Source organism: Hypanus sabinus, chromosome 17 (genome assembly GCF_030144855.1).
Source record: "Hypanus sabinus isolate sHypSab1 chromosome 17, sHypSab1.hap1, whole genome shotgun sequence".
NCBI classification, from domain to species: domain Eukaryota; kingdom Metazoa; phylum Chordata; class Chondrichthyes; order Myliobatiformes; family Dasyatidae; genus Hypanus; species Hypanus sabinus.
The window spans coordinates 10,948,067-10,974,325 of NC_082722.1; the positions used below are offsets into that span (position 1 = coordinate 10,948,067).

Sequence of the window (26,259 nt, forward strand, 5' to 3'; positions counted from 1 at the left end):
CTTCAAGACACCATCTCCTTAGTGTGGAAAAATGTATTCATTTGGATCCCCTTTAAACTTCCTCCCTCATGTTTAAACCTATGTCCAATAGTTTTAGACATGCTGAAGCTTGCTTGCAGTAGTCGATGAGGTTTGCTGTCTCCGTGCCTTGGGTGTCTGCTCGCTGAGTGCTGGTCTTGTCTCTCCACTCTTTAACGGAGAGCTCAGCTCTGCTCCCTAGCTGAGTGCCATCTTCTCTTTCTCCTTGCAGAACAAACCAGATGATCCAGACTAAGGCAATGGCTCTGATCATAGCCCTGCTCCTGAGCTCCAATGAGGAAGAGAGGAAGGTACTATTTTAATTTGTCATGTTGGAAACGGCTCTGAACAACAGGACACGATGTCACTCATGGGCTCGGTGGTACGAGTGTGGACTAGCTCTGCACTGCAACCAATGTCAGTCTGGTGTGCTGGCTTTGCCTGGGGAACCTTTACACTACAACAATGTGCAAAAGTTCATGAAAAGCTTTTGTTTGCATTCCACCTAGACAGATCAAACCATATGTAAACACAGTGAGGTAGTACAAAAGGAGAAAGAAACATAATGGAGAATAGAGTATTACAGAGATTGTGTAAGACAAACGAAGTACAAGGGACACAATGAGATAGATTGGGAGACAAAGAATTCATATGTTCAGCCCATTCAAAGTTTGATAACAGCAGGATAGAAGCTGTCCTTCAGTCTGGTAGTAGATTCTTTTAAACTTTTGTAACTTCTACCCAGTGGAGGGGTGTTGCAGGGAGTTAGGTAAACGAGTCAGAAGATACCAACTATGGGTACATTTTTAACCATTTATCAACATAACAAAACCAAACACTAAAACATTCAGGCTATATAGATACTTATCTAAGTGTGTGCAGCACACTATCAAAATGTCTGTGATACATAGTCTGTGGTGACCCAGAGAAAGCGAGATTCACAGATGTGCTACATTTATATGCTAGTGGTACTTTGATACCAGAAATAGCCAATGGAAGGGCTACAGCATTCTTCAAACAGACTAATCGACAACTAACACAGCAGCAGTGGCTTTTGACTTGCAGATAGTGTTAACCTTTAACACTATAGAGGGGGTGAGGAGTTATCAGCAGAACGGGAGGCTGGTTTTTGTCTTCACAACTCTCTATAGTTCCTTATGGTTTTGGGCAGTGCAGCTGCCGGACCATGGTGTGATGCAGCCGGATAGGATGTTTTCTGTGGTGCATCAATAAAGATTGGTGAGGGTCATCGGGATCATGCTGAATTTCCATGGCCTTCTGAGGAAGTAGAGGGCTGGTTTGCATTCTTGGTGATAGAGCCCATGTGGCTGGATCAGAACAACTTGTTGCTGTTTACACGCAGGAACTTGAAGTTCCCTCTACCTGAGCTTCTTTGGCACAGATACCAACCTATACTCTGTCCTGCTTCCTGAAGTCAATGACCATCTCTGTTGTTCTGATTAGGGAGCAGTTGCTGTCTTGACTCCATGCCACTAGGCTTTCTATCTTCATCCCCTATTCAGCCTGCTCCACCATCTTCTTCACATCCATCATGATCCCCCAATGATTTAGATTTCGATTCAGATTCATTTATCACATGTGCATCAAAACATACAGTGAAATTTCCATTAGCAACCAATACAAACTAAGGGTGTGCTGGGTGCAACCCACAAGTGTCACTATACTTTACAGTGTCGGCATACACAATCTCAGCAGAACAGCACAGAATACAACAAGTAGCAATACAAGGCACTTGCCTTCTTCTGACCCACCCACTCGCACAGGTAGTCCTCCAATTCCAGGACAGGCTTCTGGGTCACCAGATTCTGGGCTTTGGCCATCCAACCATTGAGCGGCCGAAGCCTAGAGACTGGTGACCCGGAGCCTGACTCCCATCATTCTTCAGACTTTGATCTTTGGTGTTAAGCTCTGAAAGAGCCAAAGACAGGACTCTCAACTCCATGCTCACACACTGAGCACACCCACCTTCTTGATTGATCCCAGGACCCAACGACCTGGGACAGCCTGACATTCATTGATGTCCTTCATCGCCCATCTGGGTTGCTGGCCTTTGAGTGTAGAGTGGAGGCCTGACTTCCCACCCCTCTCTCTAAGCCCTAATCTGACTCTTAACTCCTCTCTAACCCAAAAACCATCCTTTAGAACTTAAAAAGCAATGAAATCTGAGCCACAATCTTGACAGAGTCTGGGCCACAGCTGGGCACCATCTTGATAGAACTCCATCTTGATGGGTATTGCTCGTTGAAAAGTAGTGTTAAAGTTTGTTACCAAAGGGGTGTGTTAGCAGATAGTCCCTTTGGAGATCGGGGCATAGGTGGAGTTGGGAGTAAGAGTCATTGTATCGTCTCAGACTGGAAGGAAGAGAGAAGCTGATCACACTCCCTGTCCAGCCACCTTGCTGAGCCATATGTATGGGCATGGCGGCTATTGGATGTCAGCACTATCCTGCCTTGGGTGGATCACTACTGAGAACAACTACCTGACTTCCAGTAGGAAAAGTAACGCTGGAGAGGTGTGAAGGTACAGCAGAGGATGTGGAGTAACTGTAATTAATATTTGTTTGAAATTTATCTGTTATCCGTGCAGTATTAATAGTTTAATTCTTAACTTATCCAGACAATTCAAATTATCTTTCAGCAATTTACCTTGTGTTATCATTGGGCAGACCCTGAGCATTGTGAATTATTTTTCCTTCATTCTTTCAGGAAACAATGGAGTTTCTCAATAAAAGAAATCTGAGGCAATATGTTTTCAAGGTAAGACACTTGACTTCATCAAAAATTGGCCAACAGTTAGGAGATGTGGGATTGAATAAGTTCTAGTGAGAAAAGATGGGAATTGAATGCACCCCGAGAGGGGTGGCGGGGGGGATTGGACAGCCCCTGAGAGGGGTGGCGGGGGTTGGGTGGGCCCCCGAGAGGGGTGGCGGGGTTAGACATGCTAATAGAGGAGTGATTGGGAACAAGTGCAGAGAAACAGAGGGGTGTAAAATGAGGGTAGAAGCAAGAAGTAGTAAGGTGAAAAGTAAAAGTGGCAGGCAGGCAAATCCAGGGCAAAAAGCAAAAAGGGCCACTTTTCAACTTAATTGTATAAGGGCTAAGAGTGTTGTAAAAACAAGCCTGAAGGCTTTGTGTGTCAATGTGAGGAGCATTCGTAACGAGGTCGATGAATTGAATGTGCAGATAGTTATTAATGAATATGATATAGTTGGGATCACAGAGACATGGCTCCAGGGTGACCAAGGATGGGAGCTCAACATCCAGGGATATTCAATATTCAGGAGGGATAGACGGGAAAGAAAAGGAGGTGGGGTAGCATTGCTGGTTAGAGAGGAGATTAACGCAATAGAAAGGAAGGACATTAGTCTGGAGGATGTGGAATCGATATGGGTAGAGCTGCATAACACTAAGGGGCAGAAAACACTGGTGGGAGTTGTGTACAGGCCACCTAACAGTAGTACTGAGGTTGGGGATGGCATTAAACAGGAAATTAGAAATGCGTGCAATAAAGGAACAGTAGTTATAATGGGTGACTTCAATCTACATATAGATTGGGTGAACCAAGTTGGTAAGGGTGCTGAGGAAGAGGATTTCTTGGAATGTATGCGGGATGGTTTTCTGAACCAACATGTCGAGGAACCAACTAGAGAGCAGGCCATTCTAGATTGTGTATTGAGCAATGAGGAAGAGTTAGTTAGCAATCTTGTCATGCGAAGCCCCTTGGGTAAGAGTGACCATAATATGGTGGAATTCTTCATTAAGATAGAGAGTGACATAGTTAATTCAGAAACAAAGGTTCTGAACTTAAAGAAGGGTAACTTTGAAGATATGAGACGTGAATTAGCTAAGATAGACTGGCAAATGATACTTAAAGGGTTGACGGTAGATATGCAATGGCAAGCATTTAAAGATCGCATGGATGAACTACAACAATTGTTCATCCCAGTTTGGCAAAAGAATAAACCAGGGAAGGGAGTGCACCCATGGCTGACAAGGGAAATTAGGGATAGTATCAAGTCCAAAGAAGAAACATATAAATTAGCAAAAAAAAAGGCGGCACACCTGAAGACTGGGAGAAATTAAGAGACCAGCAGAGGAGAACAAAGGGCTTAATTAGGAAAGGGGAAAAAGATTATGAGAGAAAGCTGGCAGGGAACATAAAAACTGACTGTAAAAGCTTTTATAGATATGTGAAAAGAAAAAGATTGGTCAAGCAACAGGTGAATTGATCATAGGGAACAAAGATGGCAGACCAATTGAATAACTATTTTGGTTCTGTCTTCACTAAGGAGGACATAAATAATCTTCCGGAAATAGTAAGGGACTGAGGGTCCAGTGAGATGGAGGAACTGAGGGAAATACATGTTAGTAGGGAAGTGGTGTTAGGTAAATTGAAAGGATTAAAGGCAGATAAATCCCCAGGGCCAGATGGTCTGCATCCCAGAGTGCTTAAGGAAGTAGCCCAAGAAATAGTGGATGCATTAGTGATAATTTTTCCAAACTCCTTAGATTCTGGATTAGTTCCTGAGGATTGGAGGGTGGCTAATGTAACCCCACTTTTTAAAAAAGGAGGGAGAGCGAAACCGGCGAATTATAGACCGGTTAGTCTGACATCGGTGGTGGGGAAAAATGCTAGAGTCGGTTATCAAAGATGTGATAACAGCACATTTGGAAAGAGGTGAAATCATCGGACAAAGTCAGCATGGATTTGTGAAAGGAAAATGATGTCTGACGAATCTTATAGAATTTTTTGAAGATATAACTAGTAGAGTGGTAGGGGAGAGCCAGTGGATGTGGTATATTTAGATTTTCAAAATAATTTTGACAAGGTCCCACACAGGAGATTAGTGTGCAAACTTAAAGCACATGGTATTGGGGGTATGGTATTGATGTGGATAGAGAATTGGTTGGCAGACAGGAAGCAAAGAGTGGGAGTAAACGGGACCTTTTCAGAATGGCAGGCAGTCTAGTGGGGTACCGCAAGGCTCAGTGCTGGGTCCCCAGTTGTTTACAATATATATTAATGATTTAGACGAGGGAATTAAATGCAGCATCTCCAAGTTTGCGGATGACACGAAGCTGGACGGTGGTGTTAGCTGTGAGGAGGATGCTAAGAGGATGCAGGGTGACTTGGATAGGTAAGGTGAGTGGACAAATTCATGGCCAATGCATGAATAAATGTGAGGTTATCCACTGGTTGCAAGAACAGGAAAACAGATTATTATCTGAACGGTGGCTGATTAGGAAAAGGGGAAATGCAACGAGACCTGGGTGTCATTGTACACCAGTCATTGAAGGTGGGCATGTAGGTACAGCAGGCGGTGAAAAAGGCGAATGGTATGTTGGCATTCATAGCAAAAGGATTTGAGTACAGGAGCAGGGAGGTTCTACTGCAGTTGTACAAGGCCTTGGTGAGACCGCACCAAGAATATTGTGTGCAGTTTTGGTCCCCTAATCTGAGGAAAGACATTCTTGCCATAGAGGGAGTACAGAGAAGGTTCACCAGTTTGATTCCTGGGATGGCAGGACTTTCATATGAAGAAAGACTGGATCGACTAGGCTTATACTCCATCGGGGTCTCTCTTCCCACCATCATAGATTTTACACCTCACGCTGCATCTGCAAAGGAAACAGCATTATGAAGGACCCCATGCACCCCTCATACCATCTCTTCTCCCTCCTGCCGTCTGAAGAGTCGTTAGAAGATTGAGGGGGGATCTTATTGAAACGTATAAAATTCTAAAGGGATTGGACAGGCTAGTTTCCGATTGTTTCCGATGTTGGGGAAGTCCAGAACGAGGGGTCACAGTTTAAGAATAAAGGGGAAGCCTTATAGGACGAAGATTAGGAAAAACTTCTTCACACAGAGAGTGGTGAATCTGTGGAATTCTATGCCACAGGAAACAGTTGAGACTGGTTCATTGGCTATATTTAAGAGGAAGTTAGATATGGCCCTTGTGGCTAAAGGGATTGGGGGTATGGAGAGAAAGCAGGTACAGGGTTCTGAGTTGGATGATCAGCCATGATCATACTGAATGGTGGTGCAGGCTCGAAGGGCCAAATGGTCTACTCCTGCACCTGTTTTCTGTTTCTAGGTTTCTATTTGCTGTGTTTGTTTCTAGAACATTATCCTGAGTTCTTCCACAATGAGAGATGAGATGGCTCACTACCTGTATGTCCTGCAGTCTGTTTCCCTCAACCTCTTGGAGCCCAGGATGAGAATTCCAATGGACCCCTACAATCAGGTAAACCAGTACCTTCCTGGGACTGAGAAGCTAGTGACTAAGATGAAGATCTCTTGGCTGTGGTGTGAAAGTTGCAGGATGGTGTTTGCAGAAAGGACACAAGCCATTCGACCCCACGGATTTATGACACGGACACTTGTCACTGCCCGTAGCCTTAGCCCCATCAGCTTATTCACAGTTTCATCGAGATAAGCAGCATGGAGCATGGAAGCAAGTCCTTCAGCCCATGCACCATTCCATCTGGATGTCTTTAAGCATTGTAATTGCACCTCCCTTTACCACTTCTGGTGGCTTGTTCCATGTAGGTACCAAGTGACTTGTGAAGAAACTTGCCCCTTGCCCTTGCCTTAAACCTGGCCTCCTTCCCCTCCAGTTTTAGACACCCCTACTCTCATACAATCACTGGAACTATCTGTGACCCTAATAATTTTGTAACTCATTAAGCTCAGATTCAAATTTATTTATCACACATTCAGTGAAATGTAGTGAGATGCGTCATTACGTTAGCAGGGATGTGCTGGGGGCTGCTCGATAGTGTCACCACACACTCTGGCTCACCTCGTGACCTCCTTAACTCCGTGGAAAACACTCCCTACCTATCCAGCCTCCCCTGTTAACTCAAATCATCTAGTTCAGTCAGCATTACTGTGAACCCTCTCTAGCTTAACCACATTTGCCCTCTAGTGTATTGACCAGAAATGCAGAGTTACCCCAAGTGCAGCCTAACCTGAGACTTGTACAAATATTTCCACTTCCTTTTCTTTGACTGACTGATTTGCTTCCCATCCTATAGTGTGCGCTGTTTGCATCGTCCACTCATTGATCGCATCTCACAGTCTCCTCGCATTTTGGATAAATTTTGTGCCTATCAAAGACACAATGTAAACTCTCGACAGCAAAGACTGATTTGCAAAGAATAGACTGAGGAAGGTTAGTGAAGGTAGTCAGAGTTGTTATCAGCAAGTGAATTGTGATGGATGTTTGTCTGAATGCACTTGGAGTAGAGTGATCAGTGAGAAAACTATTGGCAGGTTAATGGTGGAAGTGTGTGTCAGTGAGAAGTGGCTTGGGATTGGTGACCTGCAAGGCTCGGCTCAGTCTGCACCAACATGGCTTCACTTGCAAACTTGCTCTCTGGAGCAGCAGTCAGTGCACCCCTCTTTCTGAGGGTGTATACCCCTCATAAAGGGTATGTAAATATGGAATAACAGAGTGCCACGTGGGTGGCGAGAAGTGTGGAAATGTGAAGACCGTAATAGAAACATTTGTGAAGGACTGAGAGTCATTGAATGGTTTATTGTATATAATTTTATTTTTAAATAAAGTATATTTTGTTTTAAAAAAAAGCAGTCAGTGCAGTGATGGCCAGTTGGAGTTTGGTTCTCACCACTCTGTAAGGAGTTTGTATGTTCTCCCTTTTACTGCATGGATTTCCTCCAGGTGCTCCAGTTTCACTCCAAGTTCCAAAGATGCACGGGTTAGGGTTAATAAATTGTGGGAATGTCACATTGGTGGCAGAAGCGCTGCAACATTTGCGGGCTGCCCTGGCACAATCCTGGGTGAATGGATGTAATGCAAAGGACCCATCCAAGTTCAACTTTATTGTTCTGGGCATACTTACTCAGGGTGCAAGTTCCATGATAACTAGCCTTCTGCAGCAGTAGCATAGTACATTACAAACATGTCGAGCATAAACGATACCTAACTCACATGACAAAATAAACCTAATAATAGTGCATCCATTATAAATATCACAAATGGCATAGTCACAGAGGGTGAGGGGGCTGTTTTTCTACTGTGACTTCTTGTGTATCTGCTTTCTGTCACTGATCTCTCCTGTCACTGGTGTTTCTGTGTCAATTTGTAAATTGACTCCATTACCCCAAATGGGTCACGTGCATCTCCCAGCGGCAGGACTGTGTTCAGGGCATGGGGAGGTCATGCTAAGGTATCCGGGTGCTCATTGTTTCCCACTGATCAATGAAAGTTCTGTGGCAAACCCAGAGATTTCCTAAGCACCTGGGGGAAACTGTCAGAGTTCCTTCTCCACAGTTCTGTATGAAAGAGATTTCCTCTAATCTTTTCTGCCAGTATTTTCTCACCTCATAACTTCTTATTCACCTAATCCAGACTTCTTTTTGTATATAAGAGCTCAAGAAAATAGAAGCAGGTGTAGGCCAGTCAGCCCTTCAAGCCTGTCCCAGTACAAACATGGCTGATCTTTTCTCATTCTGTTCTCAGCCAGTCCCTATCAGTTCCGTGATCTTTCAGAAATGTCATCCTCTGGTCAATCGATCAGAGGTCTGGAGGTGGTTGTCCAAAGACCGAAGCCCAGAGAAAGGATTGTGATTGTTGCTTGTTTTGTTTTATTGCTTGTGTTCAGTTTTATCATGTTCTGTGTTGTTCTGCCATGCAAGGTGTGCATTGCTATGTTGGTGCTCGAATGTGTGGTGACTCTTGGACTGCTCTCAGAAAATCCTTAGGTGTGTTAGTTGTTAATGCGATCAACACATTTCACTGTATGTTTTGATGTACATTTTTAAGATAATTGGCAAAAGAGCAAGAGAGAAGAGATGTGGAGAACTCTTTATAAGAGCACAGGGTTGCTTTATTTGGAAGTTGTAATCATAGAGTTGTACAGCACAGAAATAGGCCTCTCTGCCCACCACGTGTATACTAACCACTTTATCGATCTACTCTAATCCCATTCGCCCTTATTAGGATTGTATTTGACTATGGCTTGCCTAATGAAATGTCTGCCTAACTGCCGTAAACACAATAGCTGATCTGATCTCACTTCCACAAGCTTCCAGGGCAGTGAATGCCACAGATTCACCAACCTCTGAGATGAGGTTCTATGCAAACGTGTTCATTATTCATTAACTCTTCCTTTACGCTCTTCTCTTCCCAGCCATGCCCCTCATCCTTCATGGCTAAAGCACTCCTCTTCTATAGCCCCTTCGCTCATCTCTGGTGCCGTCATGTCCTAGCTTGCTTTCCTCCAGGATGTTCCATTGACTTCCAGTCTGATTTGCCACAATGTAGTTCTAAGCCATGTCACTAGTTGGCTCTGTCTGTAGTCTGACTCCCTGTGTGCAGTCCACGGTATCTACCAGCCAGTTCATGGAATGGACTTTTGCAAGGGAAAGCCCATCGAATAATGCTTCTTTAAACTGTCCAGTTTGCCCCAATTCATTCGCAAGCTCTAGACATCTATCTAAATCTATATCTACATTCTTCCGTAAGTTGTTATTAAATTGGCTTCCACTGCCTTTTCAGTCAGTACATTCTCATGAGAGGGGTGTCAGAGACAAGAGGTCATAGGTGAGAGGAAAGAGTTTTGAAGGAGATCTGAGAGGAAGATTGTCTTTATTACACAGGACAGTTGATATCAAAGGAGCATGCTGCCAGAGGAGATGGTGAAATCAGAAAGAGCTATTGTGTTTAAAGCAGTTAGACAGACACTTCATTAGGCAAGGCATAGACAAATATGATCCTAATAAGGGCGAATGGGATTAGAACCATAGAACATTACAGCACAGAAACAGGCCTTTTGGCCCTTCTTGGCTGTGCTGAACCATTTTTCTGCCTAGTCCCACTGACCTGCACCTGGCCCATATCCCTCCATACACCTCTCATCCATGTACCTGTCCAAGTTTTTCTTAAATGTCAAAAGTGAGCCCGCATTTACCACTTCATCTGGCAGCTCATTCCACACTCCCACCACTCTCTGTGTGAAGAAGCCCCCAATGTCCCCTTTAAGCTTTTCCCCCTTCACCCTTAACCCATGTCCTCTGTTTTTTGTTCTCCCCTAGCCTCAGTGGAAAAAGCCTGCTTGCATTCACTCTATCTATACCCATCATAATTTTATACACCTCTATCAAATCTCCCCTCATTCTTCTGCACTCCGGGGAATAAAGTCCTAACCTATTCAACCTTTCTCTGTAACTTAGTTTCTCAAGTCCAGGCAACATCCTTGTAAACCTTCTCTGCACTCTTTCAACCTTATTAATATCCTTCCTGTAATTTGGTGAGCAAAACTGCACACAATACTCTAAATTTGGCCTCACCAATGCCTTATACAGCCTCAACATAACATTCCAACTCTTATATTCATATTACCAATGTACCAAAAGCTCTCTTTATGACCCTACCTACCTGTGATGTTACTTTTGGGGAATTTTGTATCTGTATTCCCAGATTCCTCTGTTCTACTGCACTCCTCAGTGTCCTACCATTTACCTTGTATTTTCTACCTTGGTTTCTCCTTCTAAAATGCAATACCTCAGATTTGTCTGTATTAAAATCCATCTGCCATTTTTCAGCCCATTTTTCCAGCTGGTCCAGATCCCTCTGCAAGCTTTGAAAACCTTCCTCACTGTCCACTACACCTCCAATCTTTGTATCATCAGCAATTTACCACATTATCATCCAGATCGATATAGATGACAAGTAACAATGGACCCAGCACTGATCCCTGGGGCACACCACTAGTCACAGGCCTCCACTCAAAGAAGCAATCCTCCACTACCACTCTCTGGCTTCTCCCATTGAGCCAATGTCTAATCCAATTTACTACCTCATCATGTATACCTAGCAACTGAATCTTCCTAACTAACCTCCCATGCGGGACCTTGTCAAAGGCCTTACTGAAGTCCATGTAGACAACATCCGCTGCCTTCCCTTCATCAACTTTCCTGCTAACTTCCTTGAAAAACTCTAATAGATTGGTTAAACATGACCTACCACGCACAAGGCTGTGTTGACTCTCCCTAATAAGTCCCTGTCTATCTAAATACTTGTAGATCCTATACTTTAGTACTCCTTCCAATAATTTACGTACTACCAACGTCAAACTTACTGGCCTATAATTTCCTGGACTACTTTTAGAGCCTTTTTTAAACAACGGAACAACATGAGCTATCCTCCGATCCTCCAGCACCTCACTCGTAGATACCGACATTTTAAATATATCTGCCAGGGCCCCTGCAATTTCAACACTAGTCTCCTTCAAGGTCCGAGGGAATACCTTGTCAGGTCCTGGGGATTTATCTACTCTGATTTGCCTCAAGATAGCAAGCACCTCCTCCTCTTCAATCTGTATAGGTTCCATGAACTCACTACTTGTTTACCTTATTTCCATTGACTCCTTGTCAGTTTCTTTAGTAAGTACAGACTCAAAAAAACCCATTTAAGATCTCCCCCATTTCTTTTGGTTCCATGCATAGCCGACCACTCTGATTAAAGTGGTCTGATAGAGTAGATCGATAAAGTGATTGGTATAGACGTAGTGGGCCAAGGGGCCTATTTCTGTGCTGTACAACTTTATGATTACGACTCCCAAATAAAGCAACCCTGTGCTCATATAAAGAGTTCTCCACATCTCTTCTCTCTTGTTCTTTTGTCAATTATCTTAAAAATGTACATCAAGTGAAATTGCATGGCAAAAGGCCCTTCAGCCCGCCATGTCTGGGTTGACCAACCAGTCATTTCCACCATTCCTACACTCGTCCCACGTTGTTCTTCTCACATTCCCATCAAACCCCGCTCTCCCCACCCCAGATTTTATCATTGGCCTACATACGATGGGTGTTTTCAAAGGCCTTCTCTCAGAGAAGTTGGAAATCAAACATTTTAAGTTGTAGAGAAAGGGGAGAGATGAAGTGAACTCCTTGAACAAGATCCTTTTATGTAAGAGTTTCAATGGCATAAGCAGGCAATTTATAAAATCTATAAAAAGTTAGTTGATTCCAAGTGCAAGATGTCCAACTCTGTCGCTCCATTAGTGCTGACTCCTCAGCCACGTCAGTCTGAAATTCACAGAGGTCTGCCCTGACTTTTTAAAAGAACTTCTCATTTATTCCCTTGCAGGAGCAGAGGGATATGATACACAGTCTGCGCCAAACAGCCTTTGAGTCCGACGCAGACACATCCTCTGGGAACTTCAACACGGACCGGAGAAAATCTTTGTACGCCAGGGAGTTCAAGAGGCTCGGCTTCCCTGTGAGTTGACACAGGCTCCTGTGCCCTTTGGTCGGTTATATATTGTCTCCCAATTATTGTCCTAACAAACATTCTGAGGCACTTTCAGAAAATGTCATTTTAGGCCATTCACTTTTGGGTTTAGTGTAAATAAATCTGCCATAACACACATACACAATGCTAGAGGAACTCAGCCTGTCAGACAGCATCTATTGAGAGGAATAAACAGTCAATGTTTTGGAGCAAGTCCCTTCAATCAGGCCCCAGACTCTGCCAGCCACTTCTTTCTTCATCTGCATGTGTAGTGGTGGCCCCCAGTCACATCCACCCCAAAATATATTACAGCAAAGAGAGATAATGGCATCTAATCACTGAGAGGGTCCAATCTGCCCCAAGGCTGGTTAGAAAATATTGTTTATTTTGTGTATTTAAAAAAAACTAGTTCCATTTTATAAAACAAGTAGATGTTTAGGCAGTGAATTATTATCAATATTTTTTTTCATAGATGTTACCATTTTAAATTGTGTTTGAGTGTTGTGCCATCCATTTGTGTCACTTCTACGTTCCTGTGACCCACTCCTGTAGTCAAGAGAATTGTAAAGCACAGAAGCAGGTCTGCCTCACTGAGCACCCATCTACACACACAAAATGCTGGAGGAACTCAGCAAACCAGGCGGTATCTGTGGAAAAGAGTGAACAGTTGACATTTCAACTAGAGACCCTTCATCAGGACAGGAAAGAAAGAGGAGGTCAGAGTAAGAAAGCGGGGGGGAGTGGGGGAAGAAGTAAAAGGTGAGAGGTGATGGGTGAAACCTGAAGAGGGAGAGGTGTGAAGTAAAGAGCTAGGGACTCAATTAGTGAAAGAGAGAAACGGCTGCAGAAGACAGAATCTGATAGGAGACCATGGAAGAAAGGGAAGTGGAGGATCACCAGAGGGAGGTTATGGGCAGGTAAGAGAGGGGAATGCTGAAAATGGGAGGTGGGGTGGAAATACCATAAGTTGTTTATGCCATCAGGTTAGAGGCTACTCAGATGAAATATAAAGTTTTGTTCCTTCAACCTGAGTGTGCCCTCCAATTGCGACAGTAGAGGAAGCCATGGACAGGCAAGTTGCAATGGGAATGGGAAATAGAATTGAAATGGTTGGCTACCAGGAGATCCCCACCTCCGCTATCAACGCTACCCTCAGCTGCATCTCTTCCATTTCCCGCATGAATGCCTTCACTGCATCCTCCCACTACCCCACCAGGGATAGGGTTCCTCTTGCCCTCACTTCCCACATCAGTAACCTCTGCATCCAGCACATAATTCTCCGTAACTTCCACTATCTCCAACAGGATTCCATCACCAAGGTTGTCTTCCCTCGCCCCCACTTACATCTTTCCACAGGGATTGCTCCCTAAGCGAGTCCCTTGTCCATTCGTCCCACCCCACTGATCTCCCTCCTGGCAGTTATCCTTGCAAGCGGAACAAGTGCCACACCTGCCCCTACATGTCCTCCCTCACTACCATTCATGGCCACAACTGTTCTTCTAGGTGAGGCGACACTTCATCTGTGAGTCTGTTGTGGTCAGTTACCATTTTGGGTGCTCCTGGTGTGGCTTTCTGTATATCAGTGAGATCCATCATAGATTGGGAGACTGCTTCACTGAGCACCTTTGCATCTTGTATTCTGTCTGGGTAGCCTCCAAACTGATATCATGAACATAGAGTTCTTGAACTTCTGGCAATTGCCTCCCCCCCTCCCCATGTCCCCTCACCATCCCATTCCCATTTCCCTTTCTCATTCTATCTTCTTACCTACCTATCACCTCCCTCTGTTGCTCCTCCCCTTCCCTTTTTGCCATGGTCTTCTACCCTCTCTTATCAGATTCCCCCTTCTCCAGTCCTTTATCTCTTTTACCTATCAACTTCCCAGCTCTTTACTGCACCCCTTCCTCTCTCCTTGTTTCACCTATCACCTTCCTCCCCTCCCTCCGCTTTCTTGCTCTAACTTCTCATCTTTTCTTCCAGTCATGATGAAGGGTCTTGGCCCAAAATGTCAACTTTTCCATAGATACTGCCAGGCCTGCTGAGTTCCTCCAACATTTTGTTTGTGTTGCTTGAATTTCCAACCTCTGTGGATTTTCTTGTATTTGTGCTAAACATCTACCCTAAGCATGTTTACCACCATTTGGTCCATAGTCTTCTATGCCTTGACAATTTGGTTACCTATCAAGATATTTCTCAGATCTCTGCCTCCACCACTCTATCAGGCAATGCATTCCTTTCTACCACCTTCTGGGTGAAAATATTCTTCCTTGTACCCCTTCTAAGTCACATTTTCCTTACTTTACCTAATAAAGAGGCCACTGAGTGTATATGTCCATGGTCTTCTATTCCTGTAGCCCACTCTCTTCAAGTTTTGATATATTGTGCATTCACAGATGCTCTTCTGCACACGACTGTTGTAACACGAGTTTATTTGAGTTACTTTCACCTCCCTGTCAGCACAAACCAGTCTGGCCATTCTCCTCTGACCTCCTTCATTAACCTGGTCGCCATCTTCTGCTCATCACAAAAGCCAGAACTCATCAGTCCCCTGCCTCTGGCCATTGCTTATCCGTTCTTTGCTGTCAGCAATATACAACTGCAAACGGAGGTTCATTGGAAAGTCCTAGATTCCTGACGGTAACTGTTGCCTTTCCCCTCTAGAACAATGCCAATCCCTCACTAGACTTCAGCCGAACTCCTCCTGGACTCCTGCCTCTAGATAACATGATCTACTTTGCTTCCCACCATTCTGACGCCTACAATCGGGTAAGTTGGCAACATCTGACTGAATTCTCCAAAATCACTGACTTCAATGCATGTCTGCAGAAATGCTGGTTGGGGTCACAATCTCTTCTGGCTTGGTCCCATTTTCCTTCACTCCCCTCTTCGCAAGCAGGCATTCTCACCTGAGAGAAGCGGCACTCTTCCACCCGGCTTATTGGTTAGTACTGTCCTGTTTTCTGACCAGGTCCAGTAGATGTGCTTCTTGCTGCTAATGACAACCAAACCTTCTTGGCAGAGTCACAACCTAACAGTTTCAGGACTAGACCAGGACTCGGTAACTAATCTTTCTTTCTCTCCATCTCCCGCTCCCCTTCTCACTCCACCCTCCTCTCCCCCTTCACACTTCAACCTCCCTTCAACCCCCTCCATCCCACTGCTCTCTCTCCCAATTAACAGTTTGTTCTGGAGAACAGCAGCCGAGAAGACAAGCACGAGTGTCCCTTTGGTCGTGGGAGTATTCAGCTCACCAGCATTCTCTGTGAGATACTGAAGATTGGAGACCCACGTGAGTTTATTCAGCCTCCTTTGTTGCTGTCTGTTATCTGATTTTAAAAGAACAGTCTTGTTCCTATGGAAACTATGGAATACGACCTCTGTGAGGCTGTCATCCTCCTTGAACCTGACTGGTAATGCTCAGAAATGTCACCAAGCTCCATCCTGATTAACTATTGGTTGGCTTCTCTCTGGATTACTGATTTGGTTGCCATGTTAACTGCAAACTCTGTAAGTCTGATTCATCCATCCTTGTGCACTCCTTGAACCAAGTAATGAGTTGATCAGTTACTGCACTGAAAATTGCCCTGGAACATCACACCTCTCTCACAAAGGGAGATTGATATGGTTATTTGATGTCATCCAGGCCTGCCCAAGTACATCACTGCAGACATTCCCTAGGGCAGTGTCAGCTGATTCATCAGGTCCAAAGTGATGATGATTGCACAAGGTTCAGCTCCTTTTGTAGACCTTTAGCAAACAATGCCTGTACGCAACATGACCTAGACAACATTGAGATGTAGGTTATGTATACTGTGTGCCAGGCAGTGGCCATCTCCAACAAGAGTTGTTATTAATCTAATCTGTAACCATCCACCCCTGGCCTTTCAACTGGCGTCCCAACCATCTGCATCCTGGTGATCACCACTAACCTGAAACTTAACGAGACCAGCCACGTGAATACTATGACTATAAAATCAGGCCAGGAGATGGGTACTCGCTGCAGTTTGTAACTTACCCCGGCACCCCAAAGCCTTTCCACCCTCCTTCCATTAGACATGTGATACAAAGCTCTTCTGCCCGGTTGAGTACAGCTTCAACCATTCACCAGAAACTTGATGCCATCCAAGAAAAAGCAGCCTGCTTAAATGACACCCCAGCCATTGCATGACCTCCCCTTCCAACCCCACAAACACTTATTCCCTCCGCCTCAGTGTGTCATGTACAAAATGCACTGCAGGTGCTCACCTCAGCTATTACAACAGCACCTCCCAAACCTGACAACTTCTACCAGCGTGGAGGACAAGGACAGCAGAAGCACACGATTGCCCACCACTGGCAAGTTCCAAGCCACACACCATTGTTCTTCATCATTGCCGGGTCGGAATCCTGGAACCCCCTTCCCCACCAGCACTCTGGGAGCACTTCTCAGTTCGAGAAGGTAGGGTAGTCAGTAAGCATTGAACATAGGACATTACAGCACAGATAAATCTAACTCTTCCCTCCTACATAGCCCTGCATTTTGCTATTATCCCTGTGTCTATGTAAGTTTCTTAAAGGTCCCTACTGTGTCTGCCTCTACTACCACCCCTAGCAGAGCATTCCACATACCCATACTTTTTGGTTTAAAAAAAAATCTTGGCTCTGACATTCCACTGTCCCGAACCCACTGACTAGACTGTCCACCATAAAATTATGCCACCTCATATTAGCCTTTTCTGTCCTGGGGAAAATGTCTCTGGCTGGCCACTCAATCTATGCATCTTATCATTTTTTACATCTTGATGCAGTGGGGGGGAGGTGAATGCAAAATATTCCAAGTGTGGGTGGTTCCGATGACATCATTGTGGAGAATGGCAGCTTAAGTCACTAACTCCTCCGGAAAAACGCGTATTAAGCCCCGTTATTCCATCAAATATAATATTTTTCAAAAAATATTTGAACTGAAAAGAAATAAAGCAGCAGCTCCAGGATATTAAGGCAGAGCTGGCCAGTGTTAATCAAAAAATAGTGGTGTTAGAGCCTCGAATCGAGAAGGTGGAAGATCGCGTTCAAAACGTGGAACGGATACTGAGTAAGACAATAAAAATATTACATCACCAAGAGGGTAAACTGCTTGACCTGGAGGGAAGATCACGGCGGAAAAATATCAGAATCTACAATGTTCCCGAAGGAGCGGAGGGCTCATCTATGACGGAGTTTGTCGAAAAGCTACTGCGGGACGCGCTGGATATTCCCTCGGTTATGAAGCTGGAAATCGAGAGGACGCACTGTGCGCTGGTTCCGAAACCTACCCAGGACAGAAAGCACTCTATAATAATTAAATTCCTTCGGTACAGATTCTACAAAGGGCCTGGGGTAAGAAGAGAGTGTTTTTCGACGATAAATTAATATATTTCGACCAAGATTACCCCCCCCCCCGCAGTCTTGAAGAAACGCAAAGAATACTCTGAAGTAAAGCGAGTACTAAAGCAAAATAAGATTAGATTTCAAACTCTGTACCCTGTTAAACTTCAACTGTTTTATGACAACGGGACTGTTTTGTACCAGATGGTGGAAGAGGCAGCTAAAGACATGAAGGCCAGAGGTTTGTCTGTCAGTGTCACCAAAATGAGGGAAAGCCTGACTGAGGAATTATCCTGCTCCACTTGGGAAATAGTGCGAGAATCGAGAAGGCAGGAGACGGGAGGAGGCCGAGAGAAATACATCCGGAAGAGACAGGAAGTTTCCCAAAGACAGTCCTCACCCCCTTCAGAAGAGCCATAAGGTTTAGCTAACTTTAAAAATGTTGAGAAGCTAAATGAAAGCAAAAGTACACGGTGATATACCTATCTCGAGAAATACTTATTATAATGTGGATTTTATATTGCTTGTTATTCTTTATTCGCTCACTGACTCCTTTTTCCCCATCAAAATGAGAATATATATATATGTGTGTGTGTGTGTGTGTGTGTGTATGTATATATAGGAGGAGTACGCAGGGAAATCTTTTCTGTGTAATGGATTTGTTCACTGACTTTTATGAATACTGCAATGGGGACCCTCAACTCACAAGTAGGAGGGGTTATTCCCTCACAGCTAGACATTTCCTCTAGCTCAATGCAGGGTCATCTACTAGTGACCTCAGCCTTGGAATCACACGTTCGTTGCCATTTTTGTTATTAGCTGCGTTTCTTGGTTCTTATTTGTTCAGGGAGTAGATCGATTAAGTTTTATACTGATTTCAATGGTACATTGACAGATAAATACAGATGGCTAAGGACGAGGTAAAATTCATTTCTTTTAATTTCAATGGGCTATTAAATCCAATCAAACGTAAGAGAATTTTATCAAATTTGGAACAATTTGATTCATACTGGGAAAAATGGTTTAACTAAATAATGCCTCTTAGGCCTGACTTTATTCTCACAAATCAATGAATCTGTTGTAAAAACAAAAGATCACTCCCTACTTATACATAGTTCTTCCCTTTTGCTTGTTTTTTTCTCTCCACTCTTTTCTATAAGTGTGTACGTCAGATAAATACTTTGTGGAGATTTGTGATATATATGATTATATGATATATACCGTAGTTACAAAGTCTGAAACACATCTTATGGAAATGTTTGTTTGATGATGAACTTCAATAAAAAAATAAATTACAAAAAAAAATTCCAAGTGTGGTTCAACCAGGGTTTTATAAAGCTGCAACATTACCTTGTGGCTCTTGAATTCATTCCCATGACTTATGAAGGCCAATATGCCATAAATCTTCTTAGCCCTATCAAATCTGTTCCTCTATTTTTTGTACCCTGCAGAAGCCATTTACATCATTGTTGGTCAGTTGTATCCCTACCATCTCCAATATGGAGTTTATTAAATGCAGGCTCTGTAACAGAGTTAGATCTTGATTCTAAAGGCTTTCATTCTTCACTGAGGATTTGAACTCTGAAGTGAGGATAAATGTGTTTAATTGAATTTGAATTGAAACTAAAACCATTGTGATCTGAACACTTCCCCGGCCCAACAGCCTCTCACACTCCACCTTCCTGGTTTGGCTTGCTCCATGGAGCAGGCTTCCATAACTACAAGACCCGTGTTCTGACCATCAGGATACCTAGAGCTTGATCATCACTTAAACAAGCATAACTGTTCATTCTCATACCTTACAAATATTTCCACTGACACCTCCCAACTCTACCTCCCTTGCAGAACTTCGGGACGATTCTCAGTGACAGCATGTGACCTGTGTGTGTGTGTGTGTGTGTGTGTGTGTGTGTGTTGTGTGTGTGTGCGTGTGTGTGGTTATGATATCTTCCCATAGCATCTTGTACTCTCCTCCGCAGCATCAGAAACAGGGCAGGACTTCTACCCCATGTTCTTTGCCCAGGACAGGGTTTTCGAAGAGTTCTTCTGTATTTGCATCCAGCTGCTGAACAAGACCTGGAAGGAGATGCGGGCCACCCAAGAAGATTTTGATAAGGTAACCCATCCAACTATCTAAGAAGGACAGAGGAAGATAGGGCTAGTGGCCTCCATCTGCATTCTCCTGATGTGTTATTGAATGGAGGGGAGTGGCTTTGGATGGTCATGTGATGACTCCCAGGCAACATGCACAGGAACACTACATACAAGACTTCCTGTTCCTCAGGAGTCCAAACCACGGGTTTTTAGAGAAAAGTAACTATATCCTGCGAGTTCACCTGGATTCCCAGAAATCTAGTTCGGCAGAAAGTGCTGCTGAGATGGGCTGTCAATTTTACATATGGTATGTGATCACAATGAACAGGGGAATGATTGAATGTGCTCATATTTGTCCCTTTGTGCTACAATATTGGGTAACTGGTGGGGAAAAAAATCTGAGAATCAGTGGTTCCCCATGCTTTTTGCTTTGAGCTACTTTTGCTTGTTTCATTGGTCATAATGAAGGGTCTCAGCTTGAAATGTCAGCTCTTCATTCCATTCCATAGATGCTGGCTAATGTGCTAAGTACCTCCGACATTTTATGTGTGTGGCTCTGGATTTCCAGCATCTGCAGAATCTCTTGTGTTTATGATTTTGCCATGGCCTAGTGGATAAGGCATTGGACTAGTAATCTGAAGGTCCCTGGTCCGAGCCTCAGCTGAAGCAGCAAGTTTGTGTCCTTGAGCAAGGCACTTAACAACACATTGCTCTGTGACGACACCAATGCCAAGCCGCTTGGGTCCTAGTGCCCTTCCCTTGGACAACATCGGTGGCGTGGAGAGGGGAAGGCCTGCAGCTTGGGCAACTGCCGGTCTCCCATACAACCCTGCCCAGGCCTGCACCCTGGAAACCTTCCAAGGTGCAAATCCATGGTCTCACAAGACTAATGGATGCCTATCTCTTCCTCCTCCACTTCATTCCTCTCCCCTCAACATCTCCTTTATCCTCTTTCACTCTATAGGCACAATAGGCTGTCCCCGTAACCATGAACAGCTGCCAATGAGCTTGTTGATCAGCCAGCTGGCCAGCAGTGTTCAGATCACTGTTGGCACAGTCTTCCCCATGCAAAGGATGTCAGCAACCAGCTGTGCTGTGGAAAATGGGATAATTCTGCTCCTGTACACAGAATGGAGAAACAAGACTGCAGTTGCTAGAATCAGGAACAACACACAGATCTGCTGCAAGAGCTCAGTTGAAGTCTACGACCTAATGGCAGAGATTTTGAGATTACCCATTTTAGCTAACCCTTTATTTTTTCCTACTTGAGCCTTCCCTCCACCCCCTGATCTTCCTCCAGTTCTCCCATCTTTGTCTCCTTTTGCTTACACCCTCCAGTTTCCCTTCATCTGGTCCCCCCCCCCCCCCCCACCAGGTTCCATTCACCCACAACAAACACAGAGTTCACTCACAGGCTGCCTGCCTACACCACCCCCTCCCAATCTGGTTCTGGTTTCATCTGTCGTTCATCGCTCCCCTATTGCTTCGAGATGTACAAGATAATAAAAGGCACAGATTGACTGGACAGCTGGAAACTTTTTCCTAGGGTGGAAATGGTTAATATGAGGAGGTATAATTTTCAGGTGATTGGTGGAAAGTATGATGGGGATGTGAAAGGTAAGTTTTTATACAAACTGTGTGAACGTGGAACGGCCTGTTAGAGGTGGTGGTAGAGGCCAATACATTGGGAATATTTCAGAAACTCTTAGGCACGTGAATGGAGGGCTATGAAGTGTTACACTGATGTTGGAGTTGGTTAAAAGGTTGGCTGAACCTGTACTAGGAAACAGAACATAGAAGATTACCACATAGTACAGGTTTATAATTGCCAGGGTTATCCCTGCTCACTTACTTGAGCATTTTCTGCACTTCAGTGTTCCATGTTCTGTTTCTGATTCTAACCTCCTTATCAAAGTCCCACACCAGTAGCTCTTTGAGTTCCTGCTTATCTTTTCCGTCCTCTGTCTCTACTCTGTGCACTCACATCCCCCACCTGCTTTTCCCTCTTCTTTCCTCTTCCCTCTCTCACTATGCCTTTATCTATCATTCAGCAGCCACAGCTGATCCCCTTCTCCCTTCCCCTGCCTGCCTCCCTGCCATCTTACACCCACCTCAGTCCTTTTTCACCACTCCTCTTTATACTGGTCATATCCTCTCTGCACACTTAGACTCCCCACAAGACAAAACGAGGCAATTCCTCCTTCCATTAACCCACCCCTCCCCCAAATATATATACATACACACACACACACACACACACACACACTTTTGATCCACTGAGTTTTCCCAGCAGACTGGTTTGTTGCCAGTGCTGATACCATCACATGGCAGGATCAATCCTGCCCATGCCCTGGTGCTTTCAGACCATACTGTGTTGTAATCCAGGCCCTATTGGTTTATATTTTCATAAACCTTAGCTTCAGATAATTAAACAGATTTTTAAATGGCTTTGCTTCTATTCTGATAGACAGTAGGCTCTATTGGCTTCAAGCCACGCAAATAGCTGATGAAGGTTCCAGTGACAGAGGATGGATAGGCCCAGGTTTGATTGGACAATACCAGAACCTAATGTGCTGGGGATGTGCTTGTATCAGCATAGCCTGTGTTTTTGAGAGTCACTGCAGAGAAATTAATAAACTGCCTCCCGGAATGGTTTTATTTTAATCTCTTTTGACCTGCTGTGCTGGTGCAGTTACTGATGCACTGTAGTGCTTGATCTGGCTGGTTGGTGGAGAAGGTGGCAGACGCTGCGCTGAACATGTCCTCTCCAATCACTCACCGAGCAGCAAACATTATTCGAGCTGCAACTCCTGGCGAAGGCAGCAAGGTAAGGGGCAGAGAGGGGCAGCCCGGTCCATCACGCAGACCTGCCTCCATTGACTCATTCTATACTTTAGACTGCCTCGGGAAAGCAGGCAACATAATCACCCCACTTCCCTCTTCCATTAGGCAGAAGATAGAAAAGCTTGAAAGCATATACTACCAGACTCAAGGACAGCTTCTATCCAGCTGTTCTTGGACTGCAATTGGAATATTGTGAGCAGGTTTGGGCCCCTTATCTAAGAAAGGATGTGTTGGAGAGGGTCTAAATGAAGTTCGCGAGAATGATCCTGGGAATGAAAGAGATAGCATGTGAGGAGCGTTTGATGGCTCTGGGCTGTATTTGCTGGAGATTAGAAGAATAACGAGGGATTTCATTAAAAGCTATTGAATATTGAAAGGCCTAAATAGAATGGATATGGAGAGGATGCTTCCTATAGTGGGAAATCTAGGACTAGAGGGCATAGCCTCAGAATAGAAGGACGCCCCTTTAGAACAGAGATGAGGAAGAATTTCTTTAGCCAGAGGGTGGTGAATCTGTGAAATGCTCCAGATTCAGCTGTGGAGGCCAAGTCATTGGGTATATTTAAAAGAGAGAGTAATAGTTTCTTGATTAGTAAGGGCATCAAAGGTTACAGGGAGAAGATAGGAAAACTGAGTTAAGAGGGATCATCCATGCCATGATATAGTGTCAGAGCAGACTTGATGGGCAAAATGGCCTAATGCTGTTCCTAAGTCTTATGGTTATCAAATTCCTGAACAGTCCTCTCGTACAGTAAAGATGAACAGTTGTTTTCCTGGTATACCTTATTATGTTCCCTGCACTTATTTGTCTTTATTAGGCTTCCTTCCTCTCCAACCCTTGACCTTTCCCACCTACCTGACTTCACCTTTCACCTCCCAACTACCCCCCTTCCCCTCCCCCACCTTTTCATTCTGTCATCTGCCCTCGTCCTTCCCAGTCCTTGGCCCAAAATGTCAACTGTTTATTCCTTTCCTGACCTGCTGAATTCCTCCAGTTATTTTATGTGTCTACCTGCACTGCCCTTTCCCTGTAACTGTGACACTATATTTTGCATTTTTTTCACCTTTTGTTGTACCTCAGTGTATTTATGTATAGCATGATCTGACAGGAAGGCAGGCAAGTTAACACATTTCACTGTATCTCAATACAGGTTAAAATAATACCATAAGACATAGGAGCTGAATTAGGCCATTTGGCCCATTGAGTCTATTCCACTATTTCATCATGGCTAATCCATTTTCCCTCTTGGCTCCAATCTCCTGCCTTCTCTCCTTATCTCTTTGCCCTGACTAATCAAGAATCTATCAACTTCTCTCTTAAATATACCCAATGACAGCCTCCACAGCCACCTGTAGCAATGAATTGCACAGATTCATCACTCTCTGGCTCAAGAAGTTCCTCTTCATCTCCATTCTAAAAGGATACCCCTCTGTTCTGAAGTTGTATCCTCTGGTCTTAGACTCTCTCACCATAGGAAATATCCTCTCCACATCCACTCTGTCGATGCCTTTCAACATTCGTCAAGCTTCAATGAGATCCCCCGCTCATTCTTCTGAATTCCAGTGAGTATGGGCCCAGAGCCATCAAACACTCTTCATATGACAAGCCTTTTGATCCTGGAATCATTTTCGTGAATCTCCTTTGAACCCTGCTAATAACCTGATTCCAGCTGCATTGATGCAGGTATTAAGTGGCTGGTGGTAAAAACTGATCTGCTTCAAAGATAATACAAGAATAGTCTTTCAGATTCCTTTGGATCCCAATATCCCACTCCAGAATTTCAAGCTTCACTCCTGAATGGTAATTTAGTGTCTGGAATCATGCACCCATCACCCCAGATTGTAGTGTGAGTGAGGCCTTGGTTCAGCTGTTCACCTCTCCTGTGGATCTCCCTAGACATGTCTGTTTTTCTCCAACTCCAAGTGGATTTGGATGCACCCTGTTTATGTTATTCAATGTGCTAACAGAAAGGATGGTGGACAGCTGTGGCATTGCTTATGGTTAGTGTGCGAGCTGGGGTAAGCTTAATGTGTCGAATAGTTCAGGTACAACTGTGACTGATTCTACTTGTGCTGCCCTTTTAAGGATATTACTCATTTGGAGAAATTATATAAATCAATCCTGGTGTTTAGTGGAAGCTAACCATGTCCATGATGGAATGATGAAGCAGACTCAATGGGCCAGATGGCCTAATTTTGCTCCTACTATATGTTTTATGTTCAAGTTACTGTTGGCAAATGCTTCCCCAGATTCACAGCTGTTGGATGTGCCACATGCTATTTCTGCATGTAAACAGTGGATCCATTGTTGTATATTGGTTTTAAAATGAAAGAAGTCTACAATATGAGTCTGTATTGTTCTAAGAACAAACACACAAGAAATTCTGCAGATCCAGAGCAACACACACAAAATGCTGGAGGAACTTAGCAGGTCAAGCAGGACAGGAATAAACAGTAAATATTTCAGCTCAAGACTACTCCACAGGACTTGTGAAGAATAGTCTTGGCTGAAACAGCAATTGTTCATTCCCCTCCATAGATGCAGCCTGACCTGATGAGTCCCTCCAGCACTTTGTATGTTTATCTAAGAACGATGCAGCATTCGCACTCCTTTGCAGAGTCCTGCACATCCTTTCCTTTCACATGCTGCTCCAATTCCCTATCAAAACGCTGCAATGAAACTTAACTCCTTCACTTCCTAGCTGTGCTTTCTGAACCAGAGCTATTCAGTGTGTAAAGAAAACGTTTTTTCTCCTACTAATGTTAGCTTTTGGCCAATCATCTTCACTCTAAATCCTCTGGTTCTTGACACCTTCGTCTTTCTATCAATGGGAAGAATCTGTCTGTAGCCCTCATAATTTTTAGTCTGTTATCTTCTCTGCATAGGACAGTAACACTAGTCTCATCAGTCTATTCAATAACTAAAGTCCTTTATTCCATGAATCAATTGATCAATCACTTCTATGCCCTGGCTTTATAATACATCTCCTCAATGCTCAATGTATTATAAAGATTGTAATGTCTGGAGTGACATAGAGAGCTGGGCAACACGGGAAATGGCTCTGCAATTAATATATCTCATCTTTCACAATCTCAGAATGCACCCCCCCCCCCAGGAATGCATTATAGCCAATCAGTTAATTCAACTTGTAAGGCAGGAAGTTTAGCAGCTGCCTTGTACTCAGCAAACTCCCCAAGAAACAAGGAGTTGAGGAGTACTTATTGACCACAGGACATCCCTGGCTCCTTTTTGGAACTGAGCTATGGGGCAGTGGTTTGAACCCTCGTCCTGAAGGTGGTGCCTCTGACAGTGCAGTACTCCTGTGGGAGAAGATTGGGTGACAGGCAGGAGGCCAAGAGTGGGAATAAAGGGGCCTTTTCTGGTTGGCTGCCAGTGGCTAATGGTGTTCTGCAGGGGTCAATGTTCGCATCATAGGCCAATAATTTGGATGACAAAATTGGGTTTTGTGTTAACATTTGCAGATGATATGAAGATAGGTGGAAGGGAAAGTAGTATAGGGAAGCAGAGTGTCTGTAGAAGGACTTGGATAGATTGGGAGAATAGGTGAAGAAGTGGGAGATGGAATATATTGTTGGGATATGTATGGTCATGCACTTTGGTAGAAAGAATAAGGCACAGCCTTTTCTAAATGGGGAGAAAATTGAGAAATCAGTGGTGC

At 44.2% G+C, this 26,259-nt stretch overlaps 1 protein-coding gene across 2 annotated transcripts in view; it reads left to right on the forward strand.

Moving 5' to 3' along the window:
- The window catches only part of elmo3 (engulfment and cell motility 3), a 139,755-nt gene that overhangs the window by 74,910 nt on the left and 38,586 nt on the right, over window positions 1-26,259 (forward strand). For both annotated transcript variants that reach the window (XM_059992528.1, XM_059992526.1), the window contains exons 9-15: window positions 251-329; window positions 2,745-2,795; window positions 6,161-6,283; window positions 12,155-12,286; window positions 14,960-15,064; window positions 15,479-15,587; window positions 19,621-19,757. In XM_059992528.1, the coding sequence (XP_059848511.1) occupies window positions 251-329; window positions 2,745-2,795; window positions 6,161-6,283; window positions 12,155-12,286; window positions 14,960-15,064; window positions 15,479-15,587; window positions 19,621-19,757 (736 nt within the window). The remainder of the gene's footprint in view (window positions 1-250; window positions 330-2,744; window positions 2,796-6,160; window positions 6,284-12,154; window positions 12,287-14,959; window positions 15,065-15,478; window positions 15,588-19,620; window positions 19,758-26,259) is intronic.